Source organism: Aythya fuligula, chromosome 3, assembly GCF_009819795.1.
Source record: "Aythya fuligula isolate bAytFul2 chromosome 3, bAytFul2.pri, whole genome shotgun sequence".
NCBI classification, from domain to species: domain Eukaryota; kingdom Metazoa; phylum Chordata; class Aves; order Anseriformes; family Anatidae; genus Aythya; species Aythya fuligula.
The window spans coordinates 23,766,425-23,789,539 of record NC_045561.1 but is presented as its reverse complement, the minus strand read 5'-3'; the positions used below and the strand labels follow the sequence as shown (position 1 = coordinate 23,789,539).

The window sequence follows — 23,115 nt, the reverse complement described above, 5'->3', positions numbered from 1 at the left end:
TTTTCCTCATTGGTCCCATTTCATACATCCATTCCCAGGTTCTGTATTTTTAAAACAATTTCCTAAATAATCTTGGCCTTATGGTATTACGGCTGTGAATACTTAGATTCTGATGGACTTGCAAGATTCTGTTCCCACAAAAGATGCCCAAAACTCCCTTTCAGTTATCTGCTTTGTGACGATTACATGTTCTTTATTTTATACACTGAGACGCATCAGTCTACTTCAGCCTTGGTTCCTCTACCAGGTTTCAGTTAAGTATGCTTTATCTCACATAGCTCTTTCTTGTTTTATATGAAAGCAGTACAAATACCAGGATAAGGAACGTACAGTCATGTGCTTTTTTCTTTCAGTTTTGTTGCTCACACAGAATCCTGTTTGTTAAGGAGCAGCAAGGGCCAGCTGATCCCTAAGAAGGAGGAGCCAGAAGCTGAGCATAGCAAGGCTGGCAGAGGCAATGTCCTCACCAGCAAGGGCCCAGTCACTCCCCAGCAGTGTTGTCTCTGAGTCCAGGTAGCCAAACCTCATGCCCCTTCTGGAGAGGGGAGATGCTCCGAGGCATTCCATCAAAAGTCATCAGCCTTAGTGCATGCTGATAATCCCTCCATTTTCTGCTGAGGTCCTATCTCATTATGGGGTCCAGTATTACAGCAGAACCTCTTACTTACAATGTCAGTCATCCCTTACTAGAACCAGATACCTTCTATTCTCTGAAAAGATGATCAAAGGAGAAAAAAATGAAGAACTTCAACACTGTTAAACATTAACTGTAATGAAGAAGCCGATGTATATTATATCTTACTTATACTTGGAACTTTAGTAGTGTTTATTAATGACCAATCCTGATAGATAATAAAACTTTTACAAGTTTTATTTTTACAAGACTGTTTTTTTTGTATGTGTCTTTCTCTTTCTTTTAGTATCTCCTGAAGCAATTGGATTCCTGTCTGCTGTCGGGGTATTCATTATCCTCATGCTGCTACTTTTCCTATATATTAATAAGAAGATGTGTTTTGAAAATGTTGGTGGCTTCCCAGATCTTGATTCTGGATACACTACAAGAACAAATTCACGAGATAAACTTTGTAAGTATCTGAAATATAACATTAAACTTCAAGTTACAAGAATCTGCATTTTTACAAGGAGGTGTAGAAATACTCAGATAATCATTTTGCTCAAGTGATGAAAACATACTGCGTTGACTCTTTACTGTGATTCTGAATTATGTGGAAAGGAAGAAACTTTTGTATTCACAAGCCACAGAAATTCAAGCACAGTGCAACTAAGGAGTTGACATTTACTTATTTAGATATTTCTCATATTTAGATATTTCTCATGCACTGTGTGAATACTCCTGAACATATTTTAATCACCCCATAATAGTGTACGATTAAATCTTCTCAAGTAAATTTGTGGGTGGAATTCTTGAGTTTTCACTCAGCCTTTTAAAATCTTTTACTGACTTTTTGGATAAGGTATTGTATTTACTCACTTGGAAAATAATCTTAAAGAAGTAAAACATCAGAAGCTAAGTAGATCTTTTTAATTGGCTAACAATTTATCTCTATGCTTTTTTAATAATGTCTTATAATATATTTATAAACAAAAAAGCAGACGTCCTAAAAGATACGGAGGCTTGGTTAAAACAAAACAAAACTTTCAGTACCTCTGAGATGCAGGTATTGAATGCACTTTGTTAGCTGCTTTGAAAGAAGAGACAAGCACCAGAGGACAGAATAGGAAATTTGAGACTTTCTTTCCTTCCACCTTTTTAAAAAGTGCAGCTAAATTTTCTTTTTTTTTGGAGACAGAAAAAATTATTGCTTCTGGAAATCAAGTTTTCCTTCTTAATGTACTTTTTGCTACAGAACAAGTCTTTGTGTTTTGAAATATGTTATGTTATGTAAAATACAACACATATTTGGGGCTCAGGAATTCTCCATTACATGTGTGTTTGTGCAGTTAGTATGTTAAAAGCTTACTGTCGTGTGACATTCATGAAAGGTCATAATTTAAATGTCTTACAACTTCTTCTTTGCAGGTTAGAATAAAAATACATTTTCGTTCCTCACACAGTTGTCTTATTTTTGAAAATAATGAATTTTATTATGGCTAGTTGATGCTACAGTTGATAGAAGACTGTCATATTGCTGGTTGATTGTGGCTTCATTTCAAGATATTTATTTTTGATACTTAACTTATTATTTTCTATGAATGTTGAATGGAAAGAGCAAAGCTGCAGTCTCCCCTGTTAAATGTATCGAGTTTGAGGTAGCAAAAGTAAATAGCTATGAAATAGAACTTGAAGAAATGATGTTTACCTGTTTGTGAAATGGAAGATCTTTCAAAAAAAAAAAAGAATTTGTTTTGCTGCTGAATAGATTGGACAAATGGCGTTTTTCAGAAACTTCCACCAAAATCTGAGTCTTCCCTCTGTGTCTTCTCTGGTGGACACTCTCAGCAATGTTGTAGATGATCTGACTAGTGTTGTTGGAGAAGTCAGCTACAGCGTAGCCGATACGGTAACTGAACAAGTAACAAGCATGATAAATGGCCTTCGTGCAGAAGATGAAAGCTCCAAAATACAGAATGATAAACCTATGCAAGGTGGTAAAGAGGAAAACACACCATTGTTAACTGAGCCTAAGGAAATGTATATGAAAGCAAAGAATGGTATTGCTGAAACTCATTATTCCAATTCATTAGATCTTGTAAAAAAAGGTACAAATGAAGATGGAGTATCTGACCATGTCATGGGCAAAAAACAGTGCCAGTTGAAAGGCAGAGATAGTAACGGTCATTTAGATGATACGGAAGTTCCTTGGGATTTGAAGAATATAGGAAGATCTTTCAAAAGGGAAGCAGTAGGAGAAAATGGGTATTTTGCAAATGATAAGTTACTGAAGGATGGTAGCCTGCAAAGTAAGAAACTTATGATGGAGGAATCTACTGAGAAACAAGGTAGTTGCATATATGCAGTATCAGATAATTCTAAGAATCAATTGAATAAAAAAAACAAACAACGATCTCCTGGAATTGAATGTAATGATTCTGAAGAAGTACACAATATGACTGTTCCACAAGATTTAGAAACAAAATGTGTTGATGTACAGAAGCAAAAATTATCAAACTCCAGCTTGAGGAAGACGCACAATGAACATCCCAATTGCATTAATGAAATCAAAGAAAAGAAATCTGAAACCTTTTTTGACAGAAAAGGAAAATCTATAACCAAGAGTGAAGGTGATGCATCAGCTACCATTGTAAAAATAGGTAAAAAGAAATACTCAGAGAAATCAGAAAATAAATCAGGAGAGCTCTGTAATAAGAAGACAGCAGGAAAAGGTGAGAAGTCTGTCAGCAAACTGCATTCTTCAACCTTTCCTGAAACTTATAATACTTCCTACTTCTTTCACATAATTTACACGTTTCACTTTAATAATAGTGTTTCCTGTCAATGAAAGTAGGTCTGTTTTGTCAGGGCTTCATTTTATAATTATGTTGATATTTTTGAGAAGTTAATTACTTTTTAAAGTATTAGTTAAAGGAACTGATTAATAAATGTCTTTCCTATGTTCTAACTTTTCTTTTTCTATGTACAGTTTTTCTTACCTTTTCTCAAGTGTCTTTTGTGGCTTCTGTCGAAGATTAGAAATTAATTAATACTGGAAATTAAGACTTGTTCTGCTAAAGTATTTTTTGTGATTTTGTGTATTTTAAAACCGTTGCATAAAATGTGCAAAGATGACAGAGGGGGAAAATGAACTTCTGTTATATTGGCATTATAGCAGATCTTCAGAATGTATTTCAAAGATATGTAAGGTAATTTCAAGACAGAATGAATGACAAGTGACAATTAATGCTTTTAAGTATAGAAAGAACAAGGCTTGTCTTAAAGAAAGTTGTAGTCTTACAGAGGAAATCTGTGTGTTGTTGATATGAGTGCTGTGTGTGCTGTCTTCAACATCCAGTTCTAAGCGATATGACAACGGTATTGCAATAAAAGTTTATGAATAAGAAGTGAAATCCAGTGTTTTTACAAAGTTGTGTTGCAGGCTGTGTAGTGATTTTTTAAAAAGCAACAGGCTTTTCTGGAGATGCTGCTTCTGTAGAGAAATGAATAATCTGATAAAGGAAATAAGGTTTTAGGCTTTTTATTTGTTTGTTTGTTTGTTTTCAGTGTGTGTTTCCTTATCTGAAAATTTCAGTTAAATTTTTTAAAATTTGATTTAGTAGGTGATTACTGTGTTTGTATCATAAAATGTGATCTTATCTGTTATTTCCTCATGTGATACAATATTTGTAAAGTATATTCTCTATCAAAAGTTGTATTTTCTCTGCTATAATAAATAAATAAATAGGTTTCAATAGGTTAATAATGCTATATGAGCTGTGTTAGCCAAATAAACAGAAGTCTTTAAGAAAATGAATTCTCTTTAGGTAGGCTTCTGACTAAGGTATAAACATTAAAAGAGAAGTAAGTGGCAAGGAAAGGCATAAAATCCTTAGGGATACATATATATTTTTTTTAAATACCAGAGGAAGGTGTTTTTCTTTTTTTTTGTTGTTTTAGCTTGCCAAAGAAACTGAATAGATTTATATTGTTCATTTAAAAATCTTTCCATGGACAACTTGTGTTTTAACTCTAACAGGTCCTCTGAAGAGGTCTTGTTTCATTACTTTTATTAGTAGTATACGTCCTCTCTTTCCTGTTCTTTATATTACGAACTGGACAAAAAATATGTGGTATCACTGAGATCTTCTGGCTGTTTACAAATATCAGTGTATTCTTAGAGGCATAACTTTCAGCGCTTGTTTCAAACATGCTGCTTCCATGATTTATGCTGTTCTGTTTTTGATACTTTATGCAGACTGATTAATTCACCTAATTTCATATTTGGAAATACATTCCTTGTAAATGATGTATCTAGTGCTGATGTCTAGCATTATCTTTGAGCCCTGGCATGCCCTGTTTTATTTATGGAAGTTTCCCAGGTGACAATTTTCAACCTGCTGAGGGCCATCTGAGATGCAAAATTTTTGTCTGTATAGCAGTGAAGGAGACTACTTCTGAGCAGCCTCTTGTAGTGAATCTGCTAACCAGAATATATCCCACCTAGCGTGACATTCTCAACAGGTGAACAGTGGAATTGAATTTGCTTTAGAGCCATCCGTACAATAGGAAGCACTATGTCTGTTGGATGTGAATTAAAATTGATAGCCTACAGCTGGAAGATCTAGTTGCTCATTAGCAGTCTATTAAAGCAACAGTTTTCCTACAAATACTAAATTAAAATTATGTATGCATTGCATGTGGAAATGGTAGCACCATCTGCAGATAAGGTTTCTTGACATTTTCCATTACAAGGCCTTACTTTTAACAGTGTGCCAAATTTGAAATAATTTGGATGAAATTTGACATGCTTTCTATCTGATTTTTTTTTTTTCAAGTTTAAAAACTTTAGCTGTTTCCAGTATGGGAAAAAACGCTTTAGCACTTCTGTGTATTGGAGTATGTACTTTAAATGTAGGAAGGCACTTCTCCAGTGTCAGAGACACGTAGAAGCTTACCTAAAATCGGGAAGAAAGGACCTTTGTAATAGGAAGAGACAAAAACTTGACTGTAAAAGAGACTTAGATGGCTAGTATGGGTTGAATTACTCAAATTTCCTATGGCTGATTTCTGAGTAAGCTGAATCCCTTCTTTAGTCAGAATGCCCAAGCAGAGGAGTGAGGCTGGCTGGGTGTGAAGATGAAGACTAATAGGAGCTGAAATCATGGAATCACAGAATCATTAACGTCGGAAAAGACCTCCAAGATCATCTGGTCCAACCATCTCCCTACCACCACTATCATCCACTAAACCATATCCCTAAGCACCACATCCAACCTTTCCTTGAACACCCCCAGAGACAGTGACTCCACCACCTCCCTGGGCAACCCATTCCAATGCCTGACTGCTCTTTCTGAGAAGAAATGTCTCCTCATTTCCAACCTGAACCTCCCCTGGTGCAACTTGAGGCCATTCCCTCTAGTCCTGTCAATAGTTACCTTTGCGAATAGGCCAACCCACAGCTTCCTTTCAGGTAGTTGTAGAGAGCAATGAGGTCTCTCCTGAGCCTCCTCTTCCCCAGAGCAAACAACGCCAGCTCCCTCAGGTGCTCCTCACAGGACTTGTGCTCCAGGCCCTTCACCAGCTTCGTGGCCCTGCTCTGGACATACTCCAGGGCCTTGATGTCCTTCTTGTACTGAGGGGCCCAAATGCAGAACTAGAGCTAGGCCAGGGACTAGGATGAGGGCATGAAAGGGAGGAGAAGAGGCTCTGCTAGTCTGGGTCACGTGTTAGACAATGTTCACTAGCAGAATAAAGAGCATAACAACAGTGTTGTGGGCATCTTGGAGTTCTGCTTTCAGTAGGCAGATTATATACTGTAGGCTTTCTCACATAGAGCAGTGGTAATACTGACCTTTATTAAGTTTACGTGAACTCATTTAATGCCTGTTAGAACATGAGATCTACAAAACATCTGCATAGCATATTAAATATGGATGGAAGCCATGTTTGGAAAAGGGAGGGGGAAACTTTATTATTACAGAACTAAAAATGCAGCTGATTCTTTGACTTGTGGGGGAAGTCATACTTGAGAGATGTGGGTTGGATCAAGTTGGCCACGGAAGCAGGCATTGCAGAGAAACTGGGATAAGAGAGTTACCCAGTTAGGTTGTTCTGTGCATCTTTGGTTGTTGCCAGGTGTCTGTAATGAGAATCTGCATTAATTTGAGTTACTGAACAAGGGGCTGTTTATTCTAAGTTAAACGAATTTGTGCATGCAAACATCCATACTGACATTTTTCCATTTGTTTTTGTGAATTTAAGTACTACTAACACAAATATCCTAAAATGATTTTGTCATAGGCTTGTTCTCATAAATCAGGTTAATTTCTACTTTATTTTGCATGCTTGCAGCAAAAATCAGTTGGGTGTGAAGCATCAGGAGTTGCCTTTCTGTGACACGTTAGGTATCCAAGTGTGATAGTGAAGCAGCACTGACTTTACTTCACATAAAATACTTTGAGCATTTTCTTCGTTAATGAAGTGTTTCAAGAACTTCAGTGTGTGCGGCTTACAAAGATGGATCAATTCTCTATTTAATAAGTTTTAGAATGTTTTGGGGACTTAACCATCTCTCAGTTTTTGTCCAAAATAAAATTAGCTCTCAAATAACAAAATCACAATATCTCTAATAACAGAAAGATGGTATCTAAAACTATTACAGAAATTTTAGTTGAAGTAGCTTAAATATCTTCAATGATAACCTCTTATGGTTATTTTCTTGTATTCTATTTTGAGCTGTAGTCGATTTGCTCTATTTTATTCAAACAGACAACTCTTATATGAGTAAAGATCAGCATGGTTCATCATCTGAGAGTGAAGATGAAGCACTGGGTAAATATCATGAGGCCTTGTCTAGAACCCAGAGTTCCAGGCTGCCAGTGGTGGATGGCAGACAGCAAAAAAACTATGTATGGGAAACCAGACAAAAATATAGTCCCCTGTCTGCAGAATATGATGGATACAGTAGTGAAGCCTCAATAGATGAAGGTAAGATTGATTTAAAAGCATTCCTTTTATTCCAAATTTCAGAGTTATGTTGTGGATAAGTAAGTTGTAGACAGGAATAGCTTGACTTGCAAATAATCAATGTCAGCAAGAAATATCCAGATACCTTTTATATGTGTGCATGCTCCAAAAGAAAAATAAAAAAAATTGTGTATTCTTCCAGAAATGCTGCAAATGATATAATATCTTGTTATATTAAATTTCATCCAGTTTTATCATTACTCATTTCATTCTTTGGGGAATTTACTTTAAACTGTTTTGGTTTAGGAAGGAAATGTGGCAACTCTTGATGAATTCAGTGGTATTGGAAATGCAAATAAAACCCATTACACCTTTATTGATAACCTGTCATAACAGCAAAGTAAATGGAATCAGTTATTGGTTCTCAGCGCATATAGTTTTTGCATTTTGCATTACTAGAACGTTCTGCACTTTCTCTTTTGAAATCAGAAAAAGAAATTATTTGATTAATCTGAACTATCCATGGAGGTAAAAGTTGGATGTGAACAATGGGACGGTTTCCTTTTGTGGTATATATCTCTTGATTTTGACTAAGGGCGACAGCAGCTGCCTGATGTAGAGGCTGAGAATTCTGCAATCAATATTTCATCAATATGCTTTTTGTGCTTGAAAATAGCTGCATGTGAGAACTGTATCTGTAGGCATTTTTCTAACATGAAAGACAAGCTCAATTGAAGTTATGTAAAAGTCAGGTTCTAACATAGATGCTGTATTACAGTAAGATATTTGTTGGATGCATTTTAATATATTGAAGTGCAGGGTTTTTTGATACTGGATTTTTCTAAGAAGCGTTGGACACCTGTAATTAAAATATGTCTATACTTAAATGTTGTCTATGGTCCAGAAGAGCTAGAAAATTTTATTTCTTTATTTATTTATTCAATTATATGAAAGTCTGCTTGTCACTACAATTTGAAATTAGTGCATGCGTCCTGTGGTAAGACACAAACGACATGAAAGTAAGTTGCAGACTAAGAGGAGTACTTTCTGATCATGAGAATTTTCAGTTCTTTCCTTTGCTGTTAAAGGCTGGGAGATGAGTTCTAGCAAACAGGGAAGGAGACACAAAAGAGAGGTCAAGTGGTAATAAGGTCATGTGGACAACAACGAGGAAGGGATAGTAAACATAACCAAAGTATCCTGTGGGGTGTGTGTTTATATATATATACAAATATCTGTATGTATGTATACATATACACACTGAGCTTTATCAACAGCATTGTTGGGGGGAATAAGATAAGATACTATGGCTGATGACACTGTTCAGATGGAATGTTGATGTATATTAACAGGAAATGGAAAATTCAATTGTATTTTTAAAATTCTGTAATAATACTACTTCTAGATACCCAGAATAATGTATTTGTCTCTTTTCAAACTGTTGAGGCCACTTTTTGAAATAGTCATGGACTGATTCATATTGGAAGGAACACATAACGTTCCTTTTTCTATTTCACAGTTGTTCAGATTTTTGATCCTAGTTCATCTTTTCAGTGAAGAGTTCTCAGTTCATCTGAGCATTTCACTTTGTCCCTGTAAGTGTTAAGCTTCAATGTCATTATTTTAGCTTGCATCTACTTTTGTTTCTGTAATAGTCTTTTGTCATCTTCTCACATAGTCAAATTCATATTAGCTGACTTTAATTCTCTTCTGAGGATTGAGAACTCCAGTATTGAAATCTTTATCATGGTTAGAATGCAAGACAAAAGAACCTGTGGCAAGTCCAAGCATTGCAGCAGGAAAGTAATGCTTGTGTTCCCCTCCTTTTTTTTTTTTTTTTTTTTTTCTAATTCTCTTGCTAAAGATAGCTTCACCAGCTGCTATCCTTCTCAACACTTCTTCCATTCAGGAAGCTGGCTGGATCTAAAACTCATTTTTATATATGCACACACAACATGCACCTAAAATTAGTATGTAAATTGAATTTATTATAATGAAAGAACACTCAGGGTTTGGGAGGGGAAAAAAAAGCAAAAGTTATCAAAACATACTAACTTAGAAAACTGTATGTTTTTAACCACATACTTCTACTTGCAAACAGCTTTAGTGCTGTCAGTGTTCTGCTTTTGCTGCTGCTTGTGAGAGCATTCTCTTCCAGCATTTTACAAGTGGAGAATCAGCATGGTTGTTTATTTGATAGCCTGCAGTCATTCCATGCTTGCAAAAGTCATGCAAAGTAGCTTTCAATGCTTTCAAGTTAGACTGATTTTAACTCTTTTTTTTTTTTTTTTTTTTTTTTTATCAAATGATCTCAAAAAGTATGTTCAATTGTATTAAAAATATTTTTTATGGAATTGGACATGGCAACAAATTAGCCTAGTACTTTACACTTTTTGGTGTCCTGAAGGTGGCACACTAGAGTAATTAGTGTTAGTAATTTGTTGTTCTTCATATTGAACAAGAATCTTTGCACAATATAAAAAATGTGTTTGACTAGAGAAGAACCCAGAGTATGCCTCATTATATTATGCTCGTTATGGAGGGAAGATGCTCAACCAAGAACTTGATAAAAAGAGAAGGTGGAAACATCATATGAAAGTCTGCAGTCAAAATCGAGAGAGAGACTGGCTAACACTACCAAACAGTTCATATGTTTTCAGAGAAATGATTTACTGAATAGGTGAGGTTAAAAATCATCTGTTGCAAGTGGGATAGCATCAACATTCTTGATGTTTCAGTGTAATTTTTAAAATTTCAAAGCTTTACTATTCCTTAAGGTTGTGGCATACATATATAAGAGACCTAATGCCATGGGAACCCTGCAACTTGTAAAGTAATTGGTTTATATGATATTGACTTATTTTTATAAGATGTTTAAAGACAAATGATAGAACTGTGTCTTGATTCTTTGTAATGGAAGGGGAGCAAGCAGTGTTTTCCTATGTACATTATTAAACATGAGAAATAATTATCAATATATCTGGTGTCTGTATTCTTCTGTTTCCTCATATGTATGTTATCATTTCTACTTCTGAGAAGTAAACATTACAGCAGCACTTCCAGCCTATGGCACCAATCAATCCATATATTGACCAGGGATTGATAGCATTGCAGTGCAGTGATGAAAAGAGAACTCATTTTTGTCTCATCTCTGTTTTTCCCCTGCTCATTTCTGGTAAATCAGCCTCTGATGATATCATTAAAAATTCCATCAGAGGTAGAGTAATGAGTGATGAAAATAGGAAGTTTCATTTTCAGAAAAACCTGTGTTACTTCGTCTTAGAGCAGTTAATCTCTATCACATGTTGTATCTTGTGACAGTGTGCTGTGTGTTTTCAAAGGAGTCAATAAATGGTTTACCTAATAAGTATTTACTCTGCACTATACTTTAATCTTCATTTTTAAAATTTGTTTGTTTAGACATGTCTGCACTTAACATTGCACAAAAATTCTGCGAGAGACAAAAATATAGTCATGCCTGTATTAATACATCTTTTAAACTTTGCATTGCTAAAAACATGTACAATATATCGTTTGATTTACCACAATCACCAAAATATCTGATCATATTATTGTAAAAAACACTTATTATCAATTACTTAGTTACATATATTTTCCGTTGGCGTGTCTCTAAAAATGTCTTATTCTGAAGTCTGAAACTGTGTGACATGTTCTCACAACATTCTTTTCTCCTCTAGATGGCCTTATTAATCTTCCTTTTCAGTATATTCAGTATATTTCGTATATAGAACTGACATAGAATTTTGTATACGTAATTTAATCATTAAATGAGGAAAACAAGATATTTTATGGATTTTTGGGGTATATTTTGATGATGGAAAGTTCTGGTTACACTTTTGTTTGTTCTGTGAAATATGTTTTTAAAATTTTAATTCACAGATACCAGCTCATGGACAGATTCCTATCTACTTTATATATTTATATATTGCATTTGGTGCATTTAGATTCTGATGACTTTTAATATATATTTTAAATGAAAAAAAAAAAAAGTGCTTAGATGCAAGCATGTCTGCAGGCTCCAAGCTTTTGATTTTTTTTTTTTCTCACAGTGAGCTCCTGACGGACAGACTTGATTCTAGAGTATCTCTAAAAGAAAATCTGTTTCATTAGAAAATCAAGATGATGAGAAATAAAAGTAAAATAGTACAGAACAGCAATGTAAATGGTTCAGAAGATGCTTGACTATTGCACAAATGACTTAAAACTATTAATCATGGAAAAGACAGAAACCTGTATAATTACAATATTTCTTGGTAACTATATGTAGACTGAATCCAGTCTTTGTGTTTAGGCCCAGATTCCTAGGGTCAGCTCAGTCTGAAACCTTATCTCTTTCAAGTATTCTTTGTTCTTTGCCTTATTATCCAATAAAGTATGGATACTTACTTGAAGTGACCTTTTCTCCTTTTTCCTGATACATTACCTGATATAACTTCCCATTCATTTTTGACAACATACATCCTATATATTATTCCCTTCCCTTTCAAATGCTGTTATTATCATGTTGAGTAGGTAGTATAGGATTAGTGTAGGCTGTGGTATTACACATCAGTTTCAGAAAGTAAAGAACAAAAATAGGAAGTAAAAAAAGCCTAAATAACGCAGTAAGATATTTCTGCTAACCGGAAGACTATTGTGAAGTGGTGACCTAAATAAGAAAGTGCATTTGTTTACAGACTTTACATTTCAAGTTGATGTTATTCTTTTGCATTTTGGTAACTGAAGTATTTTTTAGTGTCTGTATTGGTTGTGATCTTAAATGGGCCCCGCTTTCCTAATAATTTCAATTTCCAAAACATTTACAGTATGATATTAATTTAGCCTCCTCATCTCCAAAGCAGTGGCTACTTCATGAACTTTAAAACCTCAACCTCATACAGGCAAGTTGTGTCTTTGTCTCTGAAAGCTTCATAGGCAAATACAATATATCTTCTTTAATGAAGCGGTCTAAATTCTGGAAAGTGGAGGTTCTTATGCTTACAAGTGTTAGGGTAAATGTATTGAAATCAGTGTTTTGCAGGCAAATGTCAAAAGCTGTAGGTTCTTCTTTGCTTTTGCAATCAGGATTCTCTGAATCTCTTATCAGAAATGAAAGGGAGAAGAGGGTGAGAAAAGATTTTTTTTTATTTTTTTTTATTTTTTTATAGTTAGTTTATGCTGTTCTTAAAGCATGTCTCACTCTTTAACAGCTGTGCAAAATTCCAGACATTAGCAAGCAAATCAAGGAAACGGATCCCAATTCTGGAGTAAGTGGCATCATACTGGAAAAAGTTGAAAACTTACTTAGCATACTCAGATATGCTTTATTTATGATTACTAGCTTTGTACAGCCACAGGTTCCATCTCCAACCTGTTTTAAAGTCTTTTTCTAACATCTTAATTGGTAAAGCCCTGCGGCTGAAGACATGTTTGTTCAGAAGCTCTATTTCTGAGACTGGCCCAAGTGCCTTACATTTCACAAGGTTTTTTGGAAACATATGGAAGCACTAAAAGACTGCAGTGAGAAAACATAAGTTCTCTTAAATGAGAATCTGCTGCACTAGCAGGCATATGCTACTGGATTTTGTCCATCTTTTACATATTGTGAAGGTAGAATATGATGTTATTTTTGTAGTTTATCTTCTCCACTTTTATTCTTCTCTAGGCTTTCGGCACTTTATGTTGATATGTCTGTTGGACATATGTTTGCCTTGCTCCTCAGTGTCAATCTTTGCACGTGAAGGCGACTGTTCTTCTGGAATGTCTTGGATCTGATTCTTTTTGCAGCTTTTTGCCTTTTCTTTCTCTCCTGTTAGTTTTCATTTATCAGGAAAAGTGTCTTCACTGTGCAACTCGAATGTATAGAGTGATTTTATGTCAGTATCTTCCCAACAAAACCAAAAGCTCTTTCACAAGCACCTCAAAGTTGGTATGCAGATGAATCTCCCCATTTTGTTAAAGCCCTTCCTCAGACTTGTCAAGCAAAGGTGAAAGCCACTGTACAGGCTGAGATAGGAAAAAAGGATCCCTCAGTAAATCACATGGTTTCCAGTTTAGTTTCTTTCGTTGTTCCTTACATATAAGCAGATCTATTTTCAAGCCAAGTCTGAATGAAGACTTACTGTTGGAAAATTGTGGAGTGAGTGTCACAGTATAGTTGTATCATATTAAGTAAAATATAGCCATGAAGTTCTCTGCAAATTGGACTATCCTTATGTTTCAGATGCAAAGAATTACAAGCCAAGAAGATGGTTTAGGTGGAATAAGAACTTTGAACTAGTATTGAGACTAGAGGAATGAAACTCGGTTGAATAATTTGTCATGTTGTGATGTTAACTTAAATAGTCACTTCTCTTTTTTTTCCCTCCACGTGCTTTAAAGGAATAAATATAATGGAAAGAATATTGAGGAAGAAGGTGACTACACATTTTTCTCTGTGTCTTTATCAGATTATCTGTGAAATTGTTTTGGTATAATATCTGTTGAAAGAAAATATTCGTTTTGCTCTGTGGCTTTAGGTAGACACCGTGCTTCAAACAGTACATTCATCAAGATACTTCAGAGCAGTAATTCCCAAATGTTTCAAAGTTTTGGGGGCTGAGTCACATTACAGCTATGAGGTATTCTACTACTCATACTCATGTACCTTAGCTGATAGTATACTTGTATACTATTAGTTTTTATGGTTCTTGATGCACTTCTTAGAAATTTTTGTGAAAGAAAAAGGTGGTTTTTTTTTTATTATTATTATTATAATTAATTCTAGTCTCTGATTATTGTGTGTCTGCCTCCTATTCATTGGTAAATCAAAGTGAGCGTTCCTTGTTTTCAAAGCCCTTACAAGAGAATTTCTTGTGGTTTTTAAGCCTTGGGGAGTGTGGCAGTTCAATGCATATCCGTAACAAGTGATATATAGAGCTTGCTATAGTAATCTATATCCATGTTTTAGGGGTAGTTCTGTGTAGTGCATGATGCTTTTGAAATTCAAGGATCTACAGAGAATTGTCCAGGAAAACTTCATTCAACATGCGTTCTGTTTTGTTTCTCTTACGTTGTTGTTTTTTTTTTAAAGTTTTGAAGTGCCTTCCTAGTGCATTATGACAGTCCTCTATTATTCTTCTGTAATAGTGGAAGACAGTCAATTCTGTTAAGCGTTTGAAATTATGATGCCTGTTTCTGAAAAGATTTAGTGAACTGAACATTGTTAAGACTAAGTTTATTTAAAGATTAACTTTTGCTCTGCTTTTTCTTCAGTTTTATGGAATTTATATACTTTTTGTTTCCCAAGAAAATGTTACTCTTTGTGTTTTGAAAGGTTGCTGATAGTAAAGAAATATTACTTATTAGAATATGATCATATGTAACACTTATTACAATATGATCATATTGTGGTTATGGTTCTTTAACCACATGAATGGCAGATAAGCATGTTGTTTATAAATGGAGTCTAGAGATATAGAATGGATGGAGTCCATATATAGATACAGGAAATACATGTGTAATTCAATATTATTCTTGTAATTTTCTTGGGGAATATTATGGAGCTGTTGAGGTAAATAGGGGAGGTAAGTGCAAAGGAGATTCTGGGATGAATTTATATACAGTTTGGAAGAGAAAAGAGTTACACTGAGGAATTTAAGTTGAAAAGTCAGATAGATGAGATCCAAGTTGTGCGCATTAACTGTTTTGTCAACCAAATAAAACACGCAGGCTAGCTCGATAGAATTAATTTTAATAATTCTGAAATTATGGATTTACTGTGTGATTAACAGTAGAGATGCTGGAAAAAGATATTAAAGCATGCATGTCACCTACTGCTGAGAGAAGAAAACTAGTAATAAAAATCAGTCAGTGATGATGATAAGATTTTCGACATGAAAATTCCTTTTCCTCCTAGATCAACTCTAAAAGGGGGTAAAAACCAACCAACCAACCAGACAAAAACACAATAACAACAATGAAAAAACAACTGCCTTCCAATGGAAAAGGACTTTTTCTAATGTGTGCAAGTGAGCAAAGCAATCTCACAAATTAGGTTCCTCCTGCCAGCATTTTGAAGTCTTTGAAGAAATACCCTTTGCAGTGATGTGAAGGCTTTGAAGAAAGTCACCCTTAGCAATGTGATGTCTCTGAAGTGATGTAAATCATACATTAATAATTACAGGAAAGTTTCCATTTTATTTTAAACTTACCATTTTAATAAGTTGCTGGTCTGTTTGCATCTGGGATTCATGAAAGGACTAAGATCATTCATTAAGTGGGAAAAGATTACATGTATATTGTGGCTGAAATAATTCCTTGTGGCATTTTATTTGACACAGGTGTTCCATGTTAGTAAAATGATAGGTCATATAGACGCAAGAGGTAGTACTACATCAGCAAGAAAGATCACTTCTGCAATGAGCCTAGCACTTTTGCTAATCTGAGAGCTCACGTTGAAAATTTGGCATTTCTTTTACTAAGATCTAAAGCTTCTGGGTATGGGCATTTTGTTTCCTAGTATTAAGGTAATATCTAGTGATAGAGGGAACCAGTTTCTTTTCCCCTCAGTTAAAGATTAGTTATCATTAGGGCTGTTTCTTGTTTGTTTGTTTGTTTTTAAATAATCCAGTCTTATCAAAAGAACATGTTGGTTTTGTAATTTAACTCTTTGTTTTGTTGTCTGTTCAGAGTAGATATTTTTCCTTATGCACATATGTATTCATTTCATAGGTGTATGCTCTAACTATATCATAAGTATTCCCTTAGAATTATTCCATGACTATTTTGTTTGTGTAAAAGATGAACCATTTTTGTCTAGCAATTAGGATATAATTTATTCTTATTTAAAGGTGTTTTTATTAATTCTAACTTCCCTGATAGACTTTTTTTTTTTTTTTTTCATAGCCACTTTAATTGTATATATTATTTACTGGGACTTTAAATGCATCTGACATGAAAATCATGTGGTGGCAAAAATCTGTTCTCTTTTTTATTTTTCCCCTTGTTGAGATAAGCTCTTTTGTTAAAGCAAGTGCTATTTACAACACTTGTAGATTTAGAATTACCCTAAATTTTAGGATTTGTTGGGTTATTCTCCTTGGTGGAAAAGGATTAGGATTTTATATTACACAGTGTGGAAGTCCCATCCTGTCCTGTCCCTGTCATTTCTTCTTTTTACTCCAGTTACTTTTCTTCCACTTTATTTAGAACTAACCTGGAAATAAATCCTTAGCCAATATAACAGTCATGATTCTGGTCATTTCAGCATTCTTGAAGGTTATCTGCTGTGATGGAATGAATCACGGTCTCACAGAAGCACATGAGAATACTTGAAGGCAAAATTATTTTATTACTGAAATTCTGATTCTGGTCCTTAGAGAGAAGCTAGCAGACATGCTTAGCTGGGTATAGGATTTCCAGTGTGGAATCGCCTATGCCCAATTCAATTAAATCTTGATCTTAAAATTTGTAAATAGGAAATCCTGCTGTGTTCACCTTCTGTGTCATTTAGTATTCTGCTACCATTTGTTTTTATGTATATGTTTGTACATTTTTAGAAATAAATATATATAATAATTATCCTCCTCTTTATTTGTAACCTTCACGCTCAGTCTTATTGAAAGTTCTAAATTTTGTCCTTAAAAATGTTCCTTAAAGGTGTTATCCTGATTTTCTATTTGTTTCAATTTTTAAAGCGGATTTATGACATCCCTCTGCAAATATATCAATTTGTCAGATAAAGGTTAAAAATTAGATACATTTTATTCATGTTAAAGTCACACCCAGCTTATTTAAAGGCAGCTTTGACTTAGAGTTGCAAGCCTGAGGATATTGATTTGAATTATGCATGACTGTCTGGTATGCAGTTCCATTAGCCTGCTGGGTGGATAATGTAAACATGTTCAGAATTTTAAGTATCCTATATGAGCGGCAGGTTAAAAATAGAGCTGATAAGAGCATGTGTATTTGGAAAATCCAAATCTCGGAGAATAAAACTACAAAATGTTCGTCTCTTCAAGAAGCTGACTTCAGGTGTGGTTTTCTTCCCTTTGAAAATGCTCAGCCGAGGCAAATATCACTTACATATGTGACTCGAACAGGTGACACGGTTGCTGTTGTTTACTGCAAAGAGCTGATGTTTGTACCAGAAAACATGATGATAACTGAAAGGTCAGGCTAACCTTACATCTTTCAGGGAAGGAAAAAAAAAAAAAAAAAAAAAGAGAGAGGGACAGCCTCCGTTCTTGTTTAAATTGCTCAACATTAGTGCTAGTAATTAGACTCATTTCTTCTTGTATTCAGGGAATTTTTACTTGAATTTGCTCAAAATTTTGTGGCTTCCAGTATTTTGTGGTTCCTGTTTTTGTTACATCTACTTGGTTTTCCCTGTATTTCAGCAATCTGTAGTTTGGTAGTACGTGCAGTGACTTCTGTACCTTTATTTTGAAATCATCAACACTAAAAACACTATTTTAATAAATTTTCAAACAGCTAGTATATTTTAGATTTTTTTCAAGGTTCCTGTGAGTTTTAATAGAACAAAAGACAACTCTGAAATGAAAAACACAGTGCCATCTAAGTTATATTTTATTAACATCTATTATACTTTGAAGTGTTTGTATTGTATTTGTGTTGTAAATGTGGCATCTGTGGCAATCTGAGTAGAAATTAAAAAAAAAATCTAGAAATATGTTGAACTAATTTTAAAGTGACGGATACAAAAAAAGTCTATTTTTTATTAATTTACAACTACATTTTCAATATATATTTGAATATATTTTGCTTGAAATACTTCATACATGGCTATGTTAAATTCTGGTTGTAATGCCAGACTGGAACCATTCTTAGATCATAATGAGAATAATGATGTATTTTCCACAAACTTTAAAGTGCTTGTTTGCTTACTTCTTAGCTAATTTTCATGTGATTATTTCTATGCAAGTAAATGTATTGCTGAAAAGCTCTTCTTGAAGATGAAGTTGATTGTTCTGCCCTGAGATCTCTTCCTGTCACATTTAGAATCAGGTGTTGTTGGTCCACACAAAATTCAGTCAATAGGTGACTCTTGAGTAGATCTGGTAAAGTTTGAAAAGACAGTTTGAGTTGATGGTTATTTTCTGAGAAATGGAGAAATAACTCAGCTGTTAAGGGACTAATGCCTAATGCTCTCCATCTGAAAAACTCATCATCCTGTTCCATGATGGCTGTTATCAGAGCAAAATTCCTTTCCCTGGCAATGAGAGACACTGCTCTGAATCATCTGCTTTTATCTGGTGCCATTTCCTACCTGTTGACCAGAAAAAAAAAAAAAATAAATAAATAAAAATAAGAACATCTTCAGGAATAAAAACTTTAGTTGTCTTTAGTGTTAAGGGCAATCTCATGGCCTCAAAGGTGCAGGAAACAGCAGTGGCTACTTCTTGAAATCTCTGAGATTTACTGAAGGAAGAGCTTAACCTTTTTTTACGAAGGATAGTAACTGTGTTAGTCTTGTTATTTCTTAAGAGAAAAGTAGCAGTTTGAACTATATTTACCTAAGGAGAAATGGATGATCTCTTTTGTGATTTTGTGCACAATGCAGATAATCCAGGAGAGTATTATAAACAGGCAAAATGATAAGCAGGAGTAGAGGTGACTATGATGGCAGGAGTACCAAGCCATTGTGCAAATACCACTGCTGTTTCAGAAGCTTTTTTGTTTTGTTTTTAGAAGAGGTTCCAACATTAAACTAAAGATTTAATCATGTTTTGATAATACAGATGACTTATCATCAATGCCAAAGTAGCAGTCAACTTTAAGTTCCTTTTGATTGTATTACTAGCTCTAAATTATTTTTAAAATAAATTTTTCAGGAAAAAAATGTGAGGTGTAATTATGGTTGTGTTCACAGTAAAAGCATTATGGGGTTGTTTTTCATTCCCAAATGAATGAAAACATGACCTGAGAAAGTTCAAAGTCAAATTTAAAAGTTAAAAGAAATGAATCTTATGATGTCCAGCCAAACGTGAGGCTAACCTACAGCGTTACTGTTAAAAAAAATGAAAATGTGCAGTATGTCTTTAGTATATATCTGTTTGTGGAAAACGAATGTATCAAAATGATACAGTTAATTCTTAATGCTAGTAGAAACAAGAGTAAGTGTCGGTGTCTTTTATACTTCAGCGTATCTAGCTCAGATATTATGCTTTGAAATCCGTGGATTTTAAAGCAAGGCTGAGTTTGCGGATATAAACAAGTCAGGTAAGTTTTTGTAGAGTATTTTGCTCTAATACTTAGAGAAGTTTAGATAACTGAGAAAAAAGGACAAGAGGAGCATTGTGCTTATCCCTTCTTCTGTGGCTCTCAAGTACTCATCTGCCTTTTTGGCACTTAAATGTAGCTATTCTCTTACCATAAACGGAGTCAGAGCTGAGTGATGGTTCTGAATGTGTTTATATTGATTTCATATTACAATATTTTTTCCTTCTGGATATTCACATTTATTTCTCATATATTCATTCAGATTATGTTAATATCAGCACTTTGGTTTTGAATCCATTGTTAATATTGCTGTCTGAGTGGAGAGGATCTTTTGTTTTCAAGAACAGGTTGGAATAGGGAAATAAAAATGGGAAAATCAGTTTACTAACTGCCCTCTTCTTAGCTGATTAGTACAAATTATTCCCAGCTTGTTGGAATGCAATTTACATTTGAAAATGCCCATAATAAATTTGTATAAAGAGGCCTAACAATTTCTATTTAAGGGAGTTTTATTTACTCAAGTTTTTGCATAATCTCAGAGTTTAATACAATGTTTCTGCAACTCTTTTAGCAAATCTCAGCAAGCATTTCATATGTTTTACATCTTCAGTGGATCTATTGATCTAGAAACACTTAAACTCTGTCAACTGGAAATAGCAAACTCAGAAGTATTCTGTGTACTTCTGTTTTCATTTTATTGCTGTTTCAGAATTGATCAGACTAAATTGTTTGATGTCTGCATCTTTTTCATTTTGCTTTCCATGTGATAGAAAAGAACCTGCTTGTTTCTTTCGTTACAAGTGCTGTTTATGGTATAGCTCAATTCTGGTGAGTGGGGATACTTCCAAGAGGTTTGGTATTCATCCTGTATAGATGGCTCAGATTCCTACTGTGTCAGTTTTCTGGTGTTTGATAAGGCACACAAAGCAGTTGTGGGAGAAAGCATATCACTTGTATCCATGGTAACTCAAAAGATACTTTGGAACTCAAAGGGATTGAATAAGCCAGAGTAATAGGTCTCATTATAAGGGCAAAATACATAAAAGGTTCATGCATATGCTTTTAATTAGTTGCCAAAAATAGCTAGAATCAGAGATGATGCAATGGAACAATAATTCTTAGTGCTAGAAATGGTCAACATTTGGAATCTAAAGATATGCTCAACTGAAAGGCTTTTATCTTACCATCTTATGGGCATTCAGACCATGAATATCAATGGATATGCTATGGTTTCTTAATCATGCTTAGGACATGAGAGTGCACACTGATAAAAAGCTCATGCATGTCTCGTATGACCACAAGTTTAGAAGTTCCATAGTGATGTTCATTCACATGGCAGTGATGCAGCTTCTTATAAATAGCACATGCAAAGCAAAAGGATTCTGTAATATTTTACAAGTGCACTGCTGGAAAAATAAACACAATAAGTGCTTCTATGTAGGAATAATAAAAGATAAATATTGAAAATGCAGATTAGTTTGAGATTGAAGTTCCAGTATATTCCAGAATAAGTCACTTTAGTTTTAAAATAGGGAGGAAAGCACTGGGGGAAAAATGTGAAAATGTAATATAAAACTTGAATAGATGCAGTAGAATTGAATTGTTGAGAACCAAAATAGAACAATGTACGGGGCACAAGGTATAGGGTATTTAAATAACCATTTTAATAGAAATATTTTAATACAGTGAATAATTTTAAAGTTTTCTGTCTGAACAGCAGTGTTTGTAAGGAATCCATCTTGTATTGCAGTGCAATTCTCCACATTATTTCCTCTGTTGCTATAGAAACTAATTCTAGTGCAGCTGTGATCGCTTATCAAAATTCTAATGTTTCAATACCCATTTCTTATTTTGAGTTATTTAAATAGCCTTGTCTTACTTTGAATCAAACTGCACATTTCATCACTACCGAATTGTTGACTGGTCAAAATGTTAATGCAAAGTGATAGCAAATACTGTTTTTTTTTCCTCTTTCTGCCATCTAAGCTATCATACTTATTGTTCAAGTTTGAATAGTGAGCAAATTGAGGCTTTTTAACTTGATAAATTATAAAGGTCAATATTTGCTTTCTAACATTGGCATTTTGTTATGGATATTACTTTCTCAGTGTAATCTTAATTGTATTTAATATTTCATAAACCTTGAATTTTTCTTGTTTCTTATATGTGGCCTTGGGGTATGTGTGTATGTATATATTTGTGTTTACATGTATGTGTTTAACAACAGTTTTATATTACATGCAGAATTCAATGTTGGTTGGTTGGTTGGTTTTATCTAAAACCAGTATGTTGACATGTTCATTTTATCAAAGTAAAAATGTCAGTGATGCTGAATTCTCTAAGACTTCTTAGCTGCAAGGTGTACTGCAGTAGAACAGCACCAGATAACAAAGTATTCCAAATCTCTTTCACTTCTTGTTTTGCTTTCAGTAGTTCTATTTTTTTTTATATCATGAAAGGTTACACTGACAAGGTATTTGTATTTAAATCAGAATACAGCAGTGTAATTAGTATATCCTATATAGATATACAAATATATGGAGCTATATGTTACTATAAGTTATTAAATTCCTGTATTATAGAAGTGGCTTTATAGAATTTGAGATGTCTATATTTGAGATGATCCCCATCCCTGATTACCTAGCACGGGACTATATTTTTCCAATATATATTGTAGAATCAATAAATCATAGGTTGAAAAGGTCCTGTGGAAGTTACCTGGTCTGATCTGGAAGAGAGCTAACTTCAAAGTAAGAACAGGCTGCTTTGTGTCTTAGCCGGTAGACCTTTTAAATCTTTCCAGGCATTGGACAACAGAGTCTATGGGTAAACTCTTCGGATCTATTCCAGAGTTTTTTTTTTTCCTTACATTTAATGAGAATTTTCTTTGTTGCATTGTGTATGTACATCAGTTGCATATACTGGCTTTATATATAGTTTAATGAAGTAGTTCAAACTATGAGAGCTGAGATTTTAAAAAAGAAAAGAAAGGGGGGAAAAAAAAAAAAAAAAAAGGTGTTCTGATTGTGAACTCTGTTAAACATTATTCTGCTGAGTACATGTATGTTTTCAGTTGTGATGTCAAGATCTAAAGACCATGTTGACACCAAATCCTGAGAACAGGTATAATGCTAATAGGTCTGGAGAAATACGTTGTATGCTTTCTGATGCTGTAGCAAATCTACTGAAATCTTCCAGTAATACTTTTCAAGATAATCACTCGCTTTCTAATGAGTGTACACTAATTTCATGTAGAGTGAAATAAATAATTTTCAATTTATCATACAAACATTTTGCAGCTGTAGCTGTCA

The 23,115-nt window shown here is 34.2% G+C and overlaps 1 protein-coding gene across 1 annotated transcript in view; it reads left to right on the top strand.

Annotated features, from left to right (window-relative positions):
- Positions 1-23,115, top strand: part of SYT14 (synaptotagmin 14) — an 80,686-nt gene that overhangs the window by 25,617 nt on the left and 31,954 nt on the right. Inside the window, 2 exon segments of the mRNA XM_032184414.1 lie at positions 921-1,085; positions 7,385-7,603. Coding sequence (XP_032040305.1) covers positions 921-1,085; positions 7,385-7,603 — 384 coding nt within the window.